Here is a 22,232-nt window from a genome sequence, read left to right on the forward strand (position 1 = left end):
TTGATAATAATCAGAAATGTTTCTTGAGCAGTAAATCATCATATTTTCATCATTTCTGAAGATCATGTGACACTGAAGACTGGAGGAATGAAGCTGAGGCCCTGTCCACACGGACACGGGTATTTTTATAACCGTGACTTTTTTTACGCGGTTCGGCCTTTCGTCCACACGAAAACGCAGTTTCAGGGCACATTTTTGAAAACTACGGCCAGGGTGAGCATTTTCAGAAACGCCGGTTGCAGTGTTGTCGTGTGGACAGTATAACCGGGGTTTTTGCCTTGCGACGTCAGAGTGTGCGCCGTTATCCGCTGTGTTTGACGTCAGATTGTGCGCTGCTGACTGCTTCTGATTGTCCAAGGTGACTTTACAATTTGGGTTATACCGCCGCCTGCTGGTGTGGCATGCTCTTGACAGCGCTTGATAGCATGTTTTGGCGTTTTCATGTGGACGGGATTTTTTTTTTAAACGCAGGAGGAAAAACACCGGTTATAAAAATACCTGTGTCCGTGTGGACTAGCCCTGAAAATACAGTGGAGTAACACAGAAATAAATTACACTTTAACAGAGATTCACACAGAAAACAGATGTTTTACATTCTAATATTTCATTGTTTTTTGTGTGTTTTGATCAATTAAATGCAGCCTTGAAATAGATTTCTTTCAAAAAAACATTTTTTTAAAACCTACTGAACCCAAAATAGTGAATAAGTGTATTAATTTGAGATTTTCTTCTCAGCAGTGTCGGGGTTCAGGTTCTGTTTGTGATCTCTGCTGGTTTCAGAGCTTCAGGACAGTCAGTCATCATTAAAGCTGCTCTGAGCTGTTGTTCTCCAGTGTGTTGGGTTCAGAGGGCTCTGCTAAAGACCAAAGGGACAGAGATGTGTAAAAATAGAGCAGAAGTAAGACAGGAGATTACCTGCAGGAGACTGAAGGGAACATGGAAACAATGTTACTACAATACAACTAAGGAGTACATTCTTGTCCAAGACGCCTCAAACAAGACTCACAATAGAGCTGATTTAAAGAAATCTTCCCCTAAAAAAAAAGTGAAGCTTTTGTCTTCTGCAGATGTTAACCGATGGACTGGAGTGCTGTAAGATAACTTGTGGATTATTGTGATGATTTTATCAGCTGATTTCTGGGTGAATTATTCCTTTATAGTTGAAATGAAATGCAAGGAGCATTAGTTTTCTTTCTTCTGCATTTGTTAGAGTACTAATGCTAATAAATGTATCCTTATTGTAAAGTCTTTCTAAATAATGAAAGATATGCACAGATTAAATATACACCATGAGATTTATAGCATGCACTGATAAAATAAATCAGGTGAATTTCCATTTCATGCCGACTTTGAAGCTCTGCAAAGGAGCTGTTTATTCTAGATTGATGTTCTTCTCATCCAGATGTCTTCATCAGGTCTTGCGTGTCAGATGTGTGTTGTGAACTACAGGTACAGCTGACCTCACAGTCACGCTGAAGTGTTTATTCTGGAGACTGCTGCTTTCCTGAGCGCTGAAACACACACCGTCCATCATCACAGCCGCAACATGCATGACATAACAAGGTCAGAGCCGTAATTCTCCCAGCAGCCACTGCTGCGCGCCATCACTCATCACACACCCCAGAATCAACAGGAAGAAATATAAAAGCATATTTTACCAATTTTAGGATCATTAAAGTCAAGTCAAATTTATTTGCATGCCAAAACACATGTTTCAAAGTAGCTTTACGGAAAATCATTAAGTTAATATTTTTAACATCATCATGTCTTATAGATGCATTAATCAGATCACAGCTAAACTATAGTAAAATCCACATTCATGCGCACATGAATTGTTCACAATAAAATCAATAACATGCATTTAAAATTTTCTAAATGCATGTTACTGATATTATTGTGCATGATCCATTAGTGTACGTGTTTTGTTGTTTTGACCTCATTTTTATTGATATCATAACTGGATCTAGTGAAACAAAATATGGTCAATGTATTTATTTCACTTATTCTGGAGACACAAACAGATGACAGACTGTAACGCTGGACACTTTGTGCTCTCTAGTGAGGGATCTGCAGTGCGCACTAATGAGGGAACATCACGACAGCTTCATAAATATCTCCAACCCTCCTGAGGCTCAATAAACGTTGTGAGTTTACACTGAAAAACTGTAGACCAGAAAGATCAGCACGAGCATCATCACTGAGGTTCAAACCCCAGAAGAGCCTTCAGAGACGTGCAGTTCACCGCTGGAGATCAGAGAGTGATCATATAAAGCAGAAACTCACGATCCATCAGAAACCAGGACCAGACCACGAGCAGCAGGATGAAAACCAGCCCTGGAGAAGCCTAGACATCACTAGACAATGAGACTATATAAACATGCAATATCATGTTTATAATAAGACTAAAAACTAAAAACATTTTGAAAATAAAGTCTCCAGTTTTCTTTATAAAAAAAAAAGAGGAGATAAAAATCTTGCTTGCGGTTGACAGGCGTCTCAAGTTTAAATCAGAGCTTCTCTCTTAAAGGCCATGTTGCAGGTTAACCACCACTTTCGATTAATGGGTACATAAATCACCCACGATATGTATATCATTTTTAAAATGTCTCAAAAATGGTCTTAAAGACCAGTTTTTTACATTTTTGGTATTAACGTTTTTTTTTTTACGCAACTAGGTGATGACATCACGTTGGGGAGAAGTGGAGGAAAGGTAGCCTCAGTCTAGTATGATGCCATGTTCCAGGCAACACGTAACCCGTGTTTTTCGGACCTTAAACCCGTGAAAGTGCACTGGAACGGCAGTCAAACCCATCACTTCCCACCCGTGAACTCGTACTAGATCGATGTACTCCGAGTTCTGACGTCACACAGCACGCGAAACAACGATGGCATAATACCCCTACGGATAATACTGCCTACGGATGCAGTGTTTATGCAAGTGGTACAAGTTGAAAAAACGATTTTAGGTCAATGTAACGTTGCAATAAAATAAATAATCTAGCTACAATTCCTTGCGCACAGAAAGTTTGGCGTGACTTGCCCGGAACGGTAAAAAGTCGGTAGTGGTATGAAATAGTGATTACGAGCTCAAAAACCTGCCTGGAACATAGCATCAGAACTAACATTATAGCGACTGACTGGGATGAGGAAGAGGTGTCAAGAGCCAACATGTATGATGACCTGCAGCTGTGTAATTTCAAACCTGCCAGATGTGAGAGGGCACATGAGGAATTGCCAAGAACTGATGTCCGTCAAAGCTTATTAAATGCATGGTCCGAAGAGAAAGAGTGGAGAGTTGGTGAAGTGTCCTGGTGAGTTGCTATCATTTAGCATCACAGCAATGAGCACTGGAGCTAGTCTACGAGCAGCAGTGCACAATAACGACACACACACACACACACACACACATATATATTTACTGTCATTGAGTAGCACCGAGAGAAAAATCAACGTTTTCTTTATATCTAGTGGCAGTGATCATGACGTTAGTTCAGATAAGTACCGGTAACCTTTGTCATAGTGTCGTAGAACTGGTAAACGTTGTCTTTGTCATCTAGAAATGCTAGCTATATGGGCGTTTCTAAGCGTTTATCTCGTCCACCGGTGAAAATGTTGTTGCAAACGTAGCCGTGTGTGTGTCGCTGTGTTTGGCAGGTGCTTGTGTGGGTGCTGTCCCATGGAAACTGCGCTGAAAAGCTTGTGCTGTAGGGAAGTGAGTGCGTTTGGGTCGCTGTTGGTCGATATCTCTCTATCTGTCTGTCTATCTATCTATATCTATGTATTTATCTATAATCTGCGCTATCTGAATACTCTCGTCTACTACGCGTCTCTCTAGTCACTCTCAATGCTCTCAAGGCAGGCTTTGGTAAATTCTCTCCCCAACGTGACGTGATGCAATGCATTGTGGGGGAAAGGAGACGGCTGTAAGATAATACCTACTTTTCGTATTATATTCCGTTTTGTGATACCCAATCACATAAAATACAATGGATAACAGTTTAAATGTTTATTACCAACTAGCAAATTGCGCAAATTCGTTGAAAATTAACCCTGCAACACGGCCTTTAAAATTACAAATTTTCTCTCTCTATCTGCATTAGAGAAAACACACTGATGATCAGAAAAGCAAGCTGGAGTTTAGTGAACTCTATTGAGACATTCTGCTCCAAACACAGTGTCATACTTCCAGTCTGTGTTCATTCAGACGCTTGCTCTGTTTACTGCGACACAATCTGCCATCAATCCTTCTCAATGTCCAACTGTAATAAATCCAAACATGATCTCGACTGTATCGTTTGAGACTGAGGGTGAATAAATGCACGTGTGTACGCACCTCTGTGCCACAATACTGTGCCTTTTCTTGTTTTAATAGAAAAAAAAAGCGTTATTAAAATTAATTAATATTAGGAAGCTTTTGTGAGAAGCTTTCATAAAGAGAAGGGTGTGTTTATATTTCTGATAATAAAGTAAAACAGGTTAAATAAAGCATGTGCGAGTCAAAATTCTCTTGATTTGAGCTTATAGATGAAAGTGCAATAATTCTGATGAAATTACAGCAATCTTGTTCAGTTATTGCAATTATCATTTTGAGCAAACTGTGATTATCAGTTTAACCACTATGAATCATGACTAAAATGTGTTTTTGACTAAAACTAGACTAAAATTCCAGACTTTTCACTCCCCCCCCAAAAAATAAATAAATCAGGTGACTCACAGGGTGAAGTTCTCCTCTGGATAGCAGCGGTTTCGGAGAAGTCCAGCCCACAGCTGCACACCGATGATGCCGAAGATGAAGAAGACGAAGAAGCAGAGCAGCAGCACGTTCCCCAACATGGGCAGCGTGTCCAGCAGCAGACTGACCAGGATCCTCATGCCTGACACACACACAGAGCACCACAGTAAACACCAACGTCAGCCCTTACTCAAACCAGAAGGGTCTTTCATTTCCATCACACAAACTGTGATAAACCATACATCCTTCAACTTGATTCGAGTTACAGCTTCACATGCAAATGAGCTCCATTTGGGGACGAACTTTCCAGTAGAAGAAATTTCTGACATGAAGACGCTGTGTGAATGTGTCAGGTGTTTCTCTCCTCTGATCTCCTCACTAACAGATCCACGCTCACTCAGGGGTTTTCCTGTAGCGTGCAGGTCTACAGTGAGCTTTTTTAGAGCGCAGGTGAAGTAAAAAGCGTCTAAATAATGAGCGAATCACATCCAGCCTGAAGAAACTTCACTGAGAGTTTTGAGTTTATGAGACACTACACAGATCAGTTCAAGTCTTAATCCCAGTTTAGAGAAGAAGATCACGCAGACGTCTCAGTGTGTCAAACTCAGAGTGATTGTGTTTAGAAATAACTCGATTCATTTGTGTCGGTTCTTCGTGGCTCTAAATGACTCAGCAGTGTGTTCAAAGCTTCATTCGCTGATGTAGTGAATCATAATCAGAGCGCCAACACACTGTGTGCCTATTTCATTTCTGACAAGTGAGATAAACCTGACAAAAAACTCCTTTTGGAGACATCCTCATTTGTAAATGCGCTATAATTATTTGTTTGTTTGTTTTTAATTGAATAAATGGCAGATGTTTTCTGTTATTGTGAGGTTCCAGTATTTAGAACTAAAGCAGGGTTCCTGCGGGTGTTAAGAAGACAAATGCAAGACTTTTTAAGACCATGTAAAGAAAATGTAAAGATTAAACCGAAAGGAATTGAACATTACGTCAATATGGATTCTAAATTTTAACGGTGTTCTATTTGAAACACTTCAAAGTTTGAAGATACAACAGATCTCTTTTTAATTCATTTGACAAACGTATGGAAATGTTTTTCCTGCACTACTGTTCAAAGTGGGAAAAGGTAGTTCTTCCTAAGTAGTGCTGTCTTGCTTTTCAGACCAAAGACTCTTAAACTAAGATACATTTACTGGAAAGACAAAAATACACTTTGTCTTGTTTTCTCAGGAACTGATCAAAATTAAGTGACTTAAATGATTAAAACAAGAAAAAATATACATATGGTCAATATAAGCAAAAAATAAAAATTCTGACACAGAAGACTCTTCATTTACTATCTGATCCTCATGATGGAAGTGTGTTGTTTGTCTCTAGGGTTGTTCGTGTCAGTTCCTCCTGCTCGGTTCTCTGAAGGTCCAGCGTTAAATCCAGCGCGTCTCATCAGCTAATGGTTTCTCAGGAGGGTTTGAGTCTCCTGACAGACTGACGTCCATGAATCCTTTATGATCCAGCACTGATTAATCACACGCAATCAGCTGAAACAGAGGCACGTTTGACTCCACGCAGCAGAAATGAGCAGAGATCAGACTCACTGGGGACTCTGTTGATGGCTTTGAGCGGCCGCAGGACTCTGACCGTCCGGATGGCCGTCAGGTTGATGTTCTGCAGGTCCAGTGAATACTCCACCACCCTGAACACACACACACACACACACATGTTATAAACACAATTCATCTTTACAGTCTAATACAGTACAGGTGGTGTTTTATTCGTCTGTTCTTCAGCTGTGTTTGTTCTGAAGCTTCTCAAACGCACACACAGCTGGTTTGATGATCTCTGACAGCTGATCATACACACACACACACACACACACACACACAGTAATTTATTTCTGTGATGCACCGCTGTATTTTCAGCATCATTCCTCCAGTCTTCAGTGTCACATGATCTTCAGAAATCAGAATAATATGATGATTTACTGCTCGAGAAACATTTCTGATTATCATCAATGTTGAACACAGTTGTGCTGCAACAGGATTCACAGATGAACAGAAAGTTCATCCGAGAAATTATAAATGTCTTTACTGTCACTTTTGATCAGTTTAATGTATCCTTGATGAATAAAATAATTACTTTCTTTCATAAAAATGTAATGATGGTGTGTGTTTTATACTAAATGTCACGAAATTAAAAACCATTATATTAGAATAGACATATGGACTGATTTCACACGGTTGGTCACTGTTAACAGCATCGTTCTTGATGAATGGAGAAACTCTAGAGCTCTTGAATCAGTGCTGATCTGAACACATCACGCTTCATCAGCTCAGCACTTCAGGAATCAGTGCTGAACTGAAGTGTGTAACTGAAGTGTGTGTGTGTGTGTGTGTGTGTGTGTGTTCTCACCCGGCCATCACGATGAAGAAGTCCAGTCTGTTCCAGGTGTCTCCCAGATAACTGCGCCGGCCGAAGATCCCCAGCGCCACCATCTTCACCACCATCTCCAGCGCGAAGAAGATGTAGATGAAGGCGTCGAAGGCCTGACAGACAGAGAAATCAGCCATGTAATTAAATCAATTGAAATCAACAGAGTCTAATGATCAGCTAATTAACATGAAGCTCTAATGACGAGTCTCTAGATGATGCTGCTGATCATCTGAGTGTGTGCTTGAGTATTAGATCTAAAGCGTTTAACGGGTTAGTTAACATGCTGAAACCTGACGAGCTCAGAAAGAGCTGATCAATGAACCGAGCGGCTCATTAACAGGCTTCTGCTGATTCACCAGGTTCCTGTTTCAGACTGACCTGCAGGATCTGGCAGCGTTCGGAGGAGCAGTCGATGTTCTCGCAGGGCTGGTACATCCCCAGCGTCACACAGTTCAGCAGGATCACCATCATACTCACTCGCTCGAACCACGTGAGCCAGTTAAGGAGAACACAGCACAGACAAAGAGACAACACCAAAAAAACCTACACATTCTGTCAGAATCTATCAACAGAGAGAGAGAGAACTAGTGTTAGGATGAACTGCCAATATATGCATATCACATCAAGAAAAATACATTAATTGACAGGCGTTCTCAAGTTTAGGGACAGTAACATCTCATTTTTTGAAAGAAATTACTACTTTTATTCATCAAGGATGCATTAAATTGATCAAGTGTGCCGATAAAGACATTCATAATGGTACAAAAGATTTCTATTTCAAATAAAATGCTGTTCTTCTGAACTTTCTGTTCACCAAAGAATCTTGAAAAATAAAATTTATCAGTTTCCACAAAAATATTGTGCAGCACAACTGTGTTCAACATTGATAATAATCAGAAATGTTTCTTGAGCAGCAAATCATCATATTATTCTGATTTCTGAAGATCATGTGACACTGAAGACTGGAGGAATGATGCTGAAAATACAGCGGAGCATCACAGAAATAAATTACACTTTAACACAGATTCACACAGAAAACAGATGTTTGAAATTGTAATAATTTTTCATATTTTCAACATTTTTACTGTATTTTTGATCAAATAAATGCAGCCTTGGTGAGTAGAAGAGACTTCTTTCAAAAACATAAATAAAAGACTACTGCTTGAATGTTTGGAGTTGATTTTCTGAAGTGAACCAGTGTGATTTTTCTATTAAATAAGTCCAAATGATCATCTATAACACTATGTGGACAGATTGCATGAGTTGAGTGTGTGTTTGCATGAACGTGTGTGCTCCTCCTGAGCATCCGTCTTCATCTGCGCTTCTTTGTTCATTTGTCTAGCACTCGTCAAAATGTTTACTGTGCCAAGCAGCTTTAGAGAGTTTCGAAAGGCATAAAACACAAAGCCTGTCTGAGTTGATACTGATTTCATTTCTGGAGCTCATTCATCCAGCAGCAGCAGGTCAAACACACCGACACGTCAATCTGTTTGAAAACTCGTTTAGTCATCATTCAAGAACGAGAAGTGATCTCCTATAATGTGAGATGCTTCAGCCGCTGATTCATCGTGGTACATTATGACAAGTGATTTGTATTACATGCTTTCTGAAAAGTAATGTTTAAGTATGTAAATGAGGGATGATCTAATGGAATATGCACTCATTTGCATATATTTCAGAACAGAAAGCTGAAGATCAGATAAAGCCAGGTTCACAATTCTTTGTTAACATAAAATGTTTTTCCCATGCAGTTTGGATTTCACTTTTGATCTCATATGTATACACACACACACACACATATACGTAGTGTCTATTTACACTAAGTCCACACACTAACGTGTATTTCTGCCACATCCGTTTGACATACTATATAGTCACCACTGAAAAGCTACTACTAAATATATTGTAGAAACGTAATTTTCTGTAAAGCTGCTTTGCAACGATTTGTATTGTGAAAAGAGCTACAGAAATAAACTTGAATTGAATTTTGGATGTTTTCTTTCCACTAGTCAGAATGAAGAGACATGTTATGGCAGCAAAACAGACCAAAATCTCAACACTGACCAGTGCAACACAAAAGAAAAAGAAAAAAACTATCAAACAATGGTTGCTCATGTAGTGTCTTGACTTAAATGCTATTTGTGCTGCAGATGTCCTGAGGATTCATCACGCTGCTTCAATGAACCACGATTACAGTTAAAATATGGTCAGTACAGTCATTTTTTCTTTTTTTAATATTTTCTTCATGAAATTAAGCAGGTATGATGATAAAGCAATACAAAGATCATAAGTGTTGAGACACGTTGAGAGATCATAGTTGGAGGTCAGTTTCCATAATGTGGAGAAAAAAAAATATTTTGGGCAAACAGAAATATACACTACTCCATAAAAAAACCTGAGTATCACTAATGTTCAAAAGTTTGGGTGTCAGCCTTTTTTCTTTTAATTATTGCATTAAATTGTTTAAAAGTGACAATATAAACATTTATAAGGTTACAAATTATTTCTATTTCAAATCAATGCTGTTCTTTTGAACTTTCTGTTCATCTCTGAATCCTGAGAAATAAAATGCATCAAAGTTTCACCAAAAATATTGAGCAGCACAACTGTTTTCAACATTGATAATAATCAGAAATGTTTCTTGAGCAGTAAATCATCATATTTTCATGATTTCTGAAGATCATGTGACACTGAAGACTGGAGGAATGATGCTGGAAATACAGCGGAGCATCACAGAAATAAATTACACTTTAACACAGATTCACACAGAAAACAGATGATTTACATTAGAATAATATTTCACAATTTTACTATGTTTTTGATCAAACAAATGCAGCCCTGGTAAGCAGAAGAGACTTCTTTCAGAAACATTAAAAATCATTCCAACCTGTTTTTTTTTTTTTAAATGTTAGTGTATGACATTAGTTTATGGCAGAATTTCATTATATGTCCCCCACATGGAGGAAAAATATATATATTGACATGCGCTACATGACATCAGGAGCGGAGCCATGTCTGTCACGGCTCATTGAAACTCATCCAGAATCCCAAAGCTAAACTCTTTTATTGTCTCCACAGCGACACTCTCTGATCTCCATGGCAACAGCAGAGTTTTTAAATCAAGTTAATAGAGAGTCTAGAAGTTGAGGAGCAGCAGCCGATCACTCACTGTACATCTGAACACACAGAAGTGTAAGTGTACAGTAGCAGGGTTTGGGGAAAGATCAACTTTACATGTCAAATTAATTACATTTAAAATGCATGATTTAAGAGTGTTTAGAAAGTTAAAAAAAAAAATCCACAATTTAACACTTTATTACATGTTATTTAATGGTGTAAACTATTTCATCAAAGTTGAAACTTTCAAGGCTAAATAACACTCCTAATTAAAAACCTTTCAGAGTTTGATTGTCTGCATTAGTAGCTCAAGAATCTCCAGAGCATCGACCATCAGCCGCTGCATCATCACACACTCACACACTCACGTCTGACCGCTAGTGAGGGACGAGACGGTGACCTTTAGAGCGTCATTTAGAGCCGAGCGTGTGCCGCAGACGCTGGTGATGAACGACAAGACCAGTAAACACATCGAGAGAAAGTGAATAAGGAGACACGAGCTGAGAGACTCCTGAGGAACATGACCTGCACAAATTGAGCTTCGGCAGCACTGCACTGCAGCTCCACCTCAGAAACCACAATCATGTCACTTTATAGCGCTTATAATGGAGCGAGATCATACCGAGCAGTGGAAAACAGAAATCTCAAGCCTGGATTTGTGTTAAAGCACTACATGATTCTTTGCATATCAAAATAAATCATCTTTCTGAGGTGGGACTGCTGCTCTGCTCTCAGTGCATGACTCAGTCCCTCCAGATTTTTTATGATTTGCTGAATCAAATGCAAAATCAACAAAATCTCCCTCTCTTTTTTTTTGCAATCTTGCATAATTCATAATTGCGTTGTAAAATAATCACAAAAATAAAGATCTCACAAAATTTTGCTTTTGTTTTTGGCCATGCAATAAAGCTAAATTAAAAGGGCAATTTAAAATACTAGTACTGGGAAGCTTACAAAGGAATGAGTAGCTGGAATCTGATTACTTTTATGTGACTGATCAAGATTGTTTTTATGTTTTTTGGGGTAACAAAAGGTTTTATTGGCTTGACTGAAATAAAAATGAAAAAAAAACTGACATTTTATTAAATCAATGATTCAAACAAAACAATAAAAAAAAGAAAAGATAAAGACAAAAAGTAGTCATCGATCAGATCTAAACATGTATCCAAATCCAAATGTAATAAAATGATTTTTTTTTTTTTTGTTGGGGTGGTTTAGGGATTTCGTCTTGTGCATCAAACTTGGCTGTCTATCGCTAATATTAATCAAACAACAACAGAAGAAACAGTGTCTAAATAAAGCACTGTTGTAACTGTTTCTTTATGTTGCACTTATTTGTCACTTTTCAAAATAAACAAACTTTATGCATTTTGCTTGTTCTTTGACTACTGTGCATCTAAGGCTACGTTCACACTGCAGGCTGAAACGACCCAATTCCGATTTTTTTGTCCCTATGCGACCTGTATCTGATCTTTTCATGACAGTCTGAACGACACAGATCCGATCTTTTCAAATGCGACCCAGGCCACTTGGGTATGTGGTCCTGAATCTGATACGTATCCGATCTTTTGAAATGCGACCTCCGTCTGAACGACCAGGCCACATGTATCTGACCCGTACGTCATTGATACGCTACAAACGTCATACGTCTGCGTTGAAGTAGGCGGGAAAGAGAAGATAAACTGATGAATTCTGTATTAGTGAAGCCACTCACATCAGTATCCCACCACTCCTGGCTGCGATTCCGCACCAACACGTTTCTCTGTACCCACGCTGCTAACACTGCTCCACAAAATGCCATGGCCAAAAACCTTGCTCTCCTTATTCTTTTTAATTTTCTTCTTAAAACGAGAAGATTGTAATTGTGCTCCGTTGGGGAAATAACTTTAATATTGCAAAAAGAGCTCCGCTGTTGACTACACTGTTGTTGACATCCATGTTTAACGTTAGCTACTTCCGCACACAACGAGTGACGTCGTTGAGCGTTGAGTACTCTTCTGCGCATGCGGGTCACTTCTGGGTCATTTCACGTTCACACAGGAGATCACAAAAGATCGCATTTAATTGGAAATGTGAACGGCCATGCAAAAAAATCTAATTTTTTCAAAAAATCGGAATTGAGCATTAAGCCCTGCAGTGTGAACGTAGCCTAACATAACACAAAATATGGTACCGTGTCATCCTACTTTGCAATTAAATCACACATTTTTCTCAGTCATTCTGATCACATGAAAGATCCCTGGTGGGGCTGATGACTGTAAAGCAATGAGCTTATTTTCTGTGGTGACTGACATCAGTATCAGTCAAACTGTTTGGATTATCTCCGTTATTTCTAGTGTTTCCCGCTGCCAACGGCAACAGAATCCCGCCAGCATTCCTCAAGACAGAACCGTCCTGTTGCCATGGCAGCCGTTAAAAAAAGAGCGGGAGCCGAGCGAGCAATGGGTTCCTCAGAGAGACAGATGAATGTGTGTGTGACTGAGAGAAACTCCCCTCAACACACAACACTGAACACGTCAAAAACACCCAGTCATAATCATCATAATCATAATAATGTTGCACTTTGAGCTGCGTTACTGTTTTTATATATGTATATTTTAGATCTATTTTATGCTATAAAATAAAGAAATAAATAAACATTTAAAAGACGAGTGCAATATACTTATTAATTAATATTTGAATAATTAAATTTTTTGTGAGATACACAACCATTTAAAGGTCTGAGGTAAGATATAAAAATAAATAAATAATACTTTTATTCATCAAGGAAGCATTAAACTGATGAAAAGTGACAGACTTAAGATTTCATAATGTTACAAAAGAATATATTTAAAATAAATGTTTTCTGTTCTATGTTCTGTTCATCTGTGAATCCTGAAAAATAAAATGTATCACAGTTTCCACAAAAATATTTTGCATTAATAAATTATAATATTACAGCTTTGACCGTTTCTTTATAAACAAGTAAATCAATCAATCAATCTTCCCCAACTTTTGGAGAGTAAAGTATGAAGTAAATTTAAAGTATGAATTTATCAAAGGAAACTCAGATCCTCAAATCCTAATAGTTAGGGTTCAGTGATTACAGTATCACTATCATGTGAGCATTTTCAATCCTTTGACTCTTCTGGTAATGAGGCACAGATATCAGAAGGTGCTGTAGAATAAAAATGGCCATAATAGATTTAGTCATTTTTAATCCAATTGTGTGTAAAAGTGTCTATGCTTTATCAGTCAGACATCAGCTGTGATTTTCCTGTCTGTCACATGCTGTATGTCCTCCAGGTTCACACTCACTATGAGAATCTATATGACACACTACAGTACATCTGAGCGTTCATTACGCTCTTATCAGTTTTCATCTGCACTGTGATGTTTCTCTTTTCCATTTCCACTCGTTTGATCTTTTGTTACTTCACAGTTTTGTGGGTTAATTGCATCATCAATAGTCTCAGTAAAGGGATTTGTATTGCTCTTTAGTCTCTGTGGCGCTGAGCTGGTGTTATCTTTCATTCTGCCGCTCAGATCTCTCTCATTCAGCACATGCAGGTGAACCATTTCTCTTTTATTTCTGCTGCTGTCTGTCAGATCTCTCAGTCAAACACACAGTCTCCACGAGCGCCTCTAAAACTCACAAATAACTTAAGACTAATTAAACGGCATGAGAGAGACCTGAAGGCCAGAACTGAGACTTACACTAACACACTCATATCTCAAGTCCTTTTAAACAAAAAACAAAAAACATGCTTACTAAAGGAATAAATGAAAAATATAGTTTCCATTCCTCCATACAGAACATTTACTGAAACTAAACTGAAGCAGCAATTTGTTGCTACTTTTCTCTCCAAATTATGAGTTTTGTGGAACACAAATTATGATATCATGCCTTTTAATGCTAGCACTTTACTTAAAGTCTTTATACATCTAATGCATTATAAATGTAATTTAATGCATTCGTAATGCACCTTATAATGCCTTATATGATCTCATGAATAATATGCATATGACAGTATCAAATGATCATGTTCCAATAATTGATGAAGCTTTTAACAAACTGGAAGTTTTTAATGGTGAATATTCAGTTGCAAAAAAAAGTGTAGTTAATAATTTATTTTTTTTTTCATAACATGAAGAACTACACACATTTTTGTGTATTGCTTTACTGTACTTAAATGTTCAAAGTAAACAAATTTTTCAAACAGATTAATGTGCATAAGAATTATGAAGAGCAATAAGAAACACTTTAAAATAATTTCTCATTGGTAAACAGTTGTTAATGCATTAACCAACAGAAAAGGATACATTTGTTACAGAAGTTATTATGTTAACATTAGTAAAAAAAAAAAATACAACTGAAATTTATTAGCTGTTAGCACAGGTCTATTAAATAATACAGTTACGACTTTTGATTTCAATAATTATTAAACTTATGAAACTTTAGAAGTAGTTTTCATTGTCAGTTTATGGTAACTAACTAATGTTAACTAATGGAGCCTTATCATAAAGTGTTAGTGAACAACAGGCCAATAAAGAATCAAAAGATTTTCAATCAATATCTAGGACGTGTTGTAGTCCAAATTAAAATGCAAATAATTTAGCAAATAAATTGCCTATTAAGTCTTCAAGTGTTAAATTGGCGCTGTGAAGAACAACGTTCACATCGACTGACATACAAATAAAAGCAAATATTTAGTGAATGTGTCCTTTTGTAACACAGAACATTGTTTTTCTTAAATAATCAGCTGCTGATGATGAATATCTGACATATTGAGTAACAGCTGAATATGAGTAACAATGGAAACCAGAAACACTGCTGACTGTTAACAGCTTCAGATTAAACCTCCACACACACACACACACACACACACACACATTTAAATTGAGTCACTTCTGTGTGTGTGTGTGTGTGTGTGTGTGTGTGTGTGTGTGTGTGTGTGTGTGTGTGTGTGTGTGTGTGTGTGTGTGTGTGTGTGAGGTCTCTCAATCTCCATGGCAATAACAGCTGCTGTGGGTCGTAATTGAATGCAATGAGAAAAAATAGAACAAAGAAATTGGGAAAGAAAATAAAGCAGATCTGCAGAGATGAGGAGAACACAAGTCTGTTAATGATGGATGAGCCACACAGATCAACCACAGGAGAAGCAACCACAAACCTACAGTGTGATGTTCACTGCAACAAACATGAAGATGAAGAACAGGAAATAATGACTTTGAAAAAAATAATGGCTATACAAATTTAAAGAAAAGCAGTTCCACACACTCCCCTGTCTGTGATTGGCCAGTCAGAGAGAAAGTCACGCCCCAAACTTTTGACACGTCTGACACTCCACAAACCAGTTGAAGATCGTCTAAAGGAGATGTTCCACAACGCAGAAGATCAGGCCGTTCTCTGCGTCTGCTCTGAAAAAGCCAGAAGATCCCTAGATCTGATGAGATGAGCTCTGGACAAACGCACACACATACCTCACACTCTGAGGGTTGTAAAACCTCACAAACCTCACATACGCTCATCTAGATCCACTGAGATCTCAATGCTAAATATGTGTGTGTGTGTGTGTGTGTGTGTGTGTGTGTGTGTGTGTGTGTCTGTCTGCAAAACTTGCTGCCACAATGATAGAGCACTTGCTGGCCATTACTATGTGTTTTTAGGGTGTTCTGAAAGGTTGTCAGAGTGTTGCTAGGTGGTTGCTAGGTGGTTGCTAGGATGTGTCTGCTCAATTGAGCTCCTTCCTGCAAAAAAAATGAACTGTATGAAGAATTTCAGTCAGGTTTCAGGCCCCACCATAGCACAGGAACTGCACTTGTTAAAATTACAAATGACCAGCTTCTTGCGTCAGATCAAGACAGCATCTCATTTCTAGTCTTACTTGATCTTAGTGCTGCGTTCGACACCATAGATCATGACATACTCATAGATATATTACAAAACTATACAGGTATTCAAGGGCAGGCTCTAAGATGGTTTAGATCCTACCTGTCCGATCGCTACCATTTTGTTTATTTAAATGGGGAGTCATCTCATTTGTCACCAGTAGAATATGGAGTGCCACAAGGATCTGTCCTAGGTCCCCTTCTATTTTCAATATACATGTTTGCCCCTTGGTATTATTATTAGAAAATACGGGATTAGTTTCCACTGTTATGCTGATAATACTCAGCTATATATCTCAATGAGACCAGATGAAACTTCTAAATTATCTAAGCTAACAGAGTGTGTTAAAAATGTAAAAGATTGGATGACCAATAATTTTCTCCTATTAAATTCGGAGACAGAGATAATCATTGGACCAATAAACACTACACAGAATCTTGTAGATTACAACTTGCAACTAGACGGATGTACTTCCTCTAGTCAAAAATCTGGGTGTTATATTAGACAGCAACTTGAAAATCATATTTCCCATGTTACAAAAACTGCATTCTTCCATCTTAGAAACATCGCCAAGCTACGAAACATGTTATCTGTTTCTGATGCAGAAAAGCTAGTTCATGCATTTATGACCTCTAGACTGGACTATTGTAATGCACTTCTAGGTGGTTGTCCTGCTTCTTCAATAAACAAGCTACAGGTCGTCCAAAATGCAGCAGCTAGAGTCCTTACCAGGTCAAGAAAATATGATCATGTTACCCCAATTTTACAGTCTCTGCACTGGATACCTGTTAAGTTCTGTATCAGTTACAAATTATCATTACTTATCTATAAGGCTCTAAATGGTTTAGCTCCTGTGTACCTAACTAGCCTTCTACCACGCTACAACCCATCACGCTCCCTAAGGTCACAAAACGCTGGACTTTTGGTAGTTCCTAGGATAGCCAAGTCCACTAAAGGAGGTAGAGGTTTCTCACATTTGGCTCCCAAACTCTGGAATAGCCTTCCTGATAATGTTCGGGGTTCAGACACACTCTCTCTGTTTAAATCTAGATTAAAAACGCATCTCTTTCGCCAAGCATTCGAATAATGCATCTCTTAAATTGTGAGTATAGTTGTATCTGATCAAATGTGCATTCTTATTTTTTAGCTTGGGTTAAACTAATTAATTTTACTCTGTTGGAACAGCAGCTATGCTAATGATGTCTCTGTTTGTTTCTCTCTTTCTTCTGGATTTACATCCCGTGGTAACTAGGATTTACACAAGCTCCAGTCTGGATCCAGAACACCTGAGAAGAGATGATGCTGACCCTCAGAGGACCCCAGATGATGTTAACCCTGAATCAACAACAGAACTAACAAATATTGCTAGTGTGACTGCATCATAGAATAATTGCTGTTAATAATGTTCTTGTATTAATGTTTCTGAAAAATCCTGTCATATGCGCACAAACTGACAGTCACCACTTATAAGCTACTACTAAATATTGTAGAAATGTAATTTTCTGTAAAGTTGCTTTGCAATGATTTGTATCATAAAAAGTTCTATACAAATAAACTTGAATTGAATTGAATTGAATGTGGTAAGGTGGTTGCTAGGGTGTTCTGAAAGGTCATCAGGGTGTTGCTATGTGGTTGCTAGGATGTTGTTAGGTGGTTGCTAGGGTGTTCTGAATGGTCTTCAGAGTGTTGCTAGGTAGATAAGGCATGTTCCCGAGTGGTTTTCAGGTTATTGCTAACATCAACTGAATATTCGAACCGCTCAGCTTAGACTCAGACATTCAGCGCTGATTTTGATCGATAATGACGACTGTTTTGTTCATGTATGAGGCAGATCTGCAGATCTGAATCTCCTCCAGAAACACACTGTGAGATGAAAGACAGAGATGCACTGAGCCACTCTGATGGAAACAGTTTATGTGTTGTTTGTGTGTGTGTTGTATTTCAGTGGTAAAGCTGAAGTCAGATGTTAATTGCATCTCGTCTCAGTGAATCTAAATCTAAAATATACGTGGCATTTACCTACTAAACACACAACGATCACAGCAGCTCCTTCACCTCACAAGAAATGACAACATTATGCAAATATCACACATTAGACATCAAAACAACCAGCATCTCAACAAACCCCAATAAAACTCCAGCATGATCAGATCACAGTGGTTCCCATGTTTTATGGGTTCATTCCACAGGCGTGGTGGTTTTTCTACTGTACAAACTGTATTTTCTCTTACTCTTACCTCTTACTCTTAACCAATCCCTCACACAAAACTACAGGCATTATTATATTCTCAAAACACTTCATTCTGTGTGATTTACAACTTGCTTTCCTCATGGGGACCAAAAATAAATGTCACTACAAGATCAAAATTTACTGGTATTACTATATCCTTTGACATTTGGACCACATAATGTAGGGAATACCAGTACGTACACATGTGCACAAACACACACACATGTGTCTGATCTCTGTGGTGCTTCACTGTGTTTCTGTATCAAATGTAGAAACAAACACTGATCCATAATCCATTAGCTCTAAACTACAACTACAAACTACTACTGGATTTAAGCATTCACAAAGACTGTCAGGCCATTATCTAAATCAAATCCTCCACTTGAGTCTATTATTATCATCCATTTCCAAACCATTCCAGACGAGACTAACCTGAGTTCAGTGGACGCTGATTCCAGCAAATACAAACACATGAAACACCCAAACAGACACAGAGAGACTCAGAGATCATACAAATGACAGCCGGACAAACACCCTCAGAGCCGTTCTGATCTTAATAAAAGACACCTGACATTTAGAGACATTATTCACTTCTAGAGCTAAAGAAACGACAGAGCACAGAGGAGAAGGATACAACTGAGGATGAGAGACACTGAAACACTGAGAGAGAGAGAGAGAGAGAGAGAGAGAGAGAGAGAGAGAGAGAGAGAGAGAGAGAGAGAGAGAGAGAGAGAGAGAGAGAGAGAGAGAGAGAGAGAGAGAGAGAGAGAGAGAGAGAGAGAGAGAGAGAGAGAGAGAGAGAGAGAGAGAGAGAGAGAGAGAGAGGTCATGATGTCATCTCTGCACATAAACACTGAGGCTGAAGAGGTCGAGCGTTAGTCTTTAAATAGGTAAACAATCAGTGACCATACAGCGTTCAGTCAGTTAACTGCTTTCACATAACTGGACAGTCACGGCATCACTGTCACACTGTCATTATCTGACAGCGGATCATCCAGCACGTCATTCATGATCAGGTGACGTTTCACCCTGTATTGAGCTGGTTTGATTGATTTCTTTCTAAAGAAAAGCAGGAGACGATCAATGCAGGGCTACAGCAGCTCTATAACATCACATCAGCCTACAATCTTTACACTTCATCTCCTCCAGCTGAGCTCAGATCATCTGCATGAACGGAGGACGACTGAGACCTGAAACCACCTGCCAAAATGAGTCTTCAAGCTTCACAACAATTCTGGAATTGAAAGAAAAAAAATACACAAACTGATCACGTGAGCTGCGTTTTTGGACATACTTGGAATTTAACGAATAAATTCATAATTAATATAATAATAGGAAAATAACATCCTACTTATTTGATTATTTAAATCTCCAGTTGAAAAAAATAAAATAGAAGCACTAAACCTGAAATGGTTTTCTGTTTTGCATTTTATCAGTAAAAATGATGGATGTCATTAAAACTGGGAAAGTTAGCAGATATAAGTTAATGCCACTTCTTATTTGGATAAAGTAAACAAATCTGCTTGGTTTATCATTTGAATGTATATTTTAAAATTGCATTGCATAGCTGTTACTGCCATAATAATGGCCCATTCCAAATGTTTACATGCCCCCCCCCCCCTTTTTTTTTTTTTTGCTTTTGTAAATACTTCCCGCATTTCAGTAATAAAAGTATGTGTCTTTCAACTGCATGCAAATTAAAGCAAGCACATCAGTTACCATACGGTGCTTGGCAGGAGTCAAAAAGGATTTAAACAGTTCATTTTGATCCCTTCTTGTAAATTCAGAATGCAGCAGCACGTCTTGTTTTCAGCGAGCCCAAGAGAGCCCATGTCACACCGCTTCTCATCTCTCTGCAGTCGCTGCTCGCATCAAGTTCAAGACTTTGGTGCTTGTCTACAGAACAGCCACAGGCTCTGCTCTCTCCTACCTCTACGCTCTCATTCAGAGTTTTGACTGTATGCACATACATGAGAAATTCCTCATCACAAACCCCGTTTCAAGCATTTTCTATGTCTGATGACCTGAGCATCACTAAAAACAACTACATCGCTTCAGATGTCATTCATGCAGCTCTTTCCGTCTGAGTGGGCAGATCCTGGTCAGAATAAACAAATGACATGCAGACATCTGAGATAATATAACAGACATTATAAGAGAAGCTTTAAAAGGAGTAATATCTCATACACACTGTAATTATATTCTCAGCCTTAGACTGAAAACACACACAGACTGAAGCAGACGGATGCTGATTTATCATTATATTTTGTCATTATATTTTCATCACAGAAGACGGTTTATTATTATTCACAGTTGTGCTGAAAGAGAAGATGTTCAGCAGAACAACACGTGTTCTGACGCTTACAGCTGTTCATCCTCACACAAAAACAGCCAATCAGATGAAATAGGCTTAATATGCAGGTATGTGGAGCGGGATGTGGACCAATGAGATGTAACTGTGGGCGGGGCTAACCAGTGCAACACTGCAGAAATATTAACCATATGATTGGCAAAATAAAATGACAATTGTCATGTTGACACACAAAAACACATACTTAACTAAAACCATTAAAAAAAAAAAATTCTAAAAAAAAAAAAAATTATTTCAGCTAGTTGCCAAACATTTCTCATTTTCATTTAGTTTAACTTAAAATATATGGAAGCCCATTACCACCAGAGGATAAAAAATAATAATAATAATAATAAAATTATTGTCACTTTTCATCTCACTATTTAGATTTTTTTAAAGTTGCAGGTAATTAAAACTTTTCATTTTAGTTTTTTAACCCATGATGGAAAGACGCATCCAGAAAAAAAACTGAATAAATAAATAAATTCTTCAAAGATATTTACATTTAAATTGACCAAAAAACTTTTAAATTGAGTGAAGTGAAGTGACATTCAGCCAAGTATGGTGACCCATACTCAGAATTTGTGCTCTGCATTTAACCCATCCGAAGTGCACACACACAGAGCAGTGAACACACACACACACTGTGAACACACACCCGGAGCAGTGGGCAGCCATTTATGCTGCGGCGCCCGGGGAGCAGTTGGGGGTTCAATGCCTTGCTCAAGGGCACCTAAGTCGTGGTATTGAAGGTGGAGAGAGAACTGTACATGCACTCCCCCCACCCACAATTCCTGCCGGCCCGGGACTCGAACTCACAACCTTTCGATTGGGAGTCCGACTCTCTAACCATTAGGCCACGACTTCCCCGATAAATTAAAACAGACAATTCAAAATATTAATAAAAATTAAGAATGCTAAAATGTTAAGGATATGGGCTGGACACCATGCGGATGCACCAGCTGCGAGGACACGTGGTCTGTTTGAGGCAGAAGAAGACGATGGGCGCCAGTTCTGGGTACGGGACGACCAGAGCGCTAAACTCACTGCTGACATCATCAGCCACCTGCTCCGCTGGCCCCACCTCCTCCTGCTTAGCAGGCTCCGCCTCTTCTTCAACAAGCCCATCCCAGCCAGGAGAGGCACACATGTTCATGTGTGGCTCCGCCCCCACCACGGCAGGCCCCTCCTCCTCTGATGTCATGGCTTTGGACCCGTCTACAATGAAAGAGACAGTTAATGATCTCACAGGATCCTATCGGAGAAATAAAGTTAAACTAGTTTAAAGAAGAACACTTAGTTCTCAGACACTTTTTCTTAAGTATCTGGAACGAGTTATTCCTGCACACATTTATCTATTCATACAGACGAACAAAAATAAACTTATTTTGCTGAGTGGTTGGTAAAGGTGGACCGCTGGGTGAAAGCTAAAAAAAACAGGTTAGTAATAAATCCTGCTGTAGCTGCAGATAAAGAATGAGCTGCTCTGAATGGAGAA

At 38.6% G+C, this 22,232-nt stretch overlaps 1 protein-coding gene across 2 annotated transcripts in view; it reads right to left on the reverse strand.

Moving 5' to 3' along the window:
- Nucleotides 1-22,232, reverse strand: part of LOC132152219 (voltage-dependent T-type calcium channel subunit alpha-1I-like) — an 83,581-nt gene that overhangs the window by 41,753 nt on the left and 19,596 nt on the right. For both annotated transcript variants that reach the window (XM_059561032.1, XM_059561031.1), the window contains exons 2-6: nt 21,670-21,952; nt 7,544-7,655; nt 7,145-7,278; nt 6,331-6,428; nt 4,715-4,874 (exon numbers count right to left, since the gene is read on the reverse strand). In XM_059561032.1, coding sequence (XP_059417015.1) covers nt 4,715-4,874; nt 6,331-6,428; nt 7,145-7,278; nt 7,544-7,655; nt 21,670-21,938 — 773 coding nt within the window. In that variant the 5' untranslated portion in view covers nt 21,939-21,952. The remainder of the gene's footprint in view (nt 1-4,714; nt 4,875-6,330; nt 6,429-7,144; nt 7,279-7,543; nt 7,656-21,669; nt 21,953-22,232) is intronic.

The sequence above is a fragment of the Carassius carassius genome, chromosome 10 (assembly GCF_963082965.1).
Source record: "Carassius carassius chromosome 10, fCarCar2.1, whole genome shotgun sequence".
Classification (NCBI taxonomy): Eukaryota; Metazoa; Chordata; class Actinopteri; order Cypriniformes; family Cyprinidae; genus Carassius; species Carassius carassius.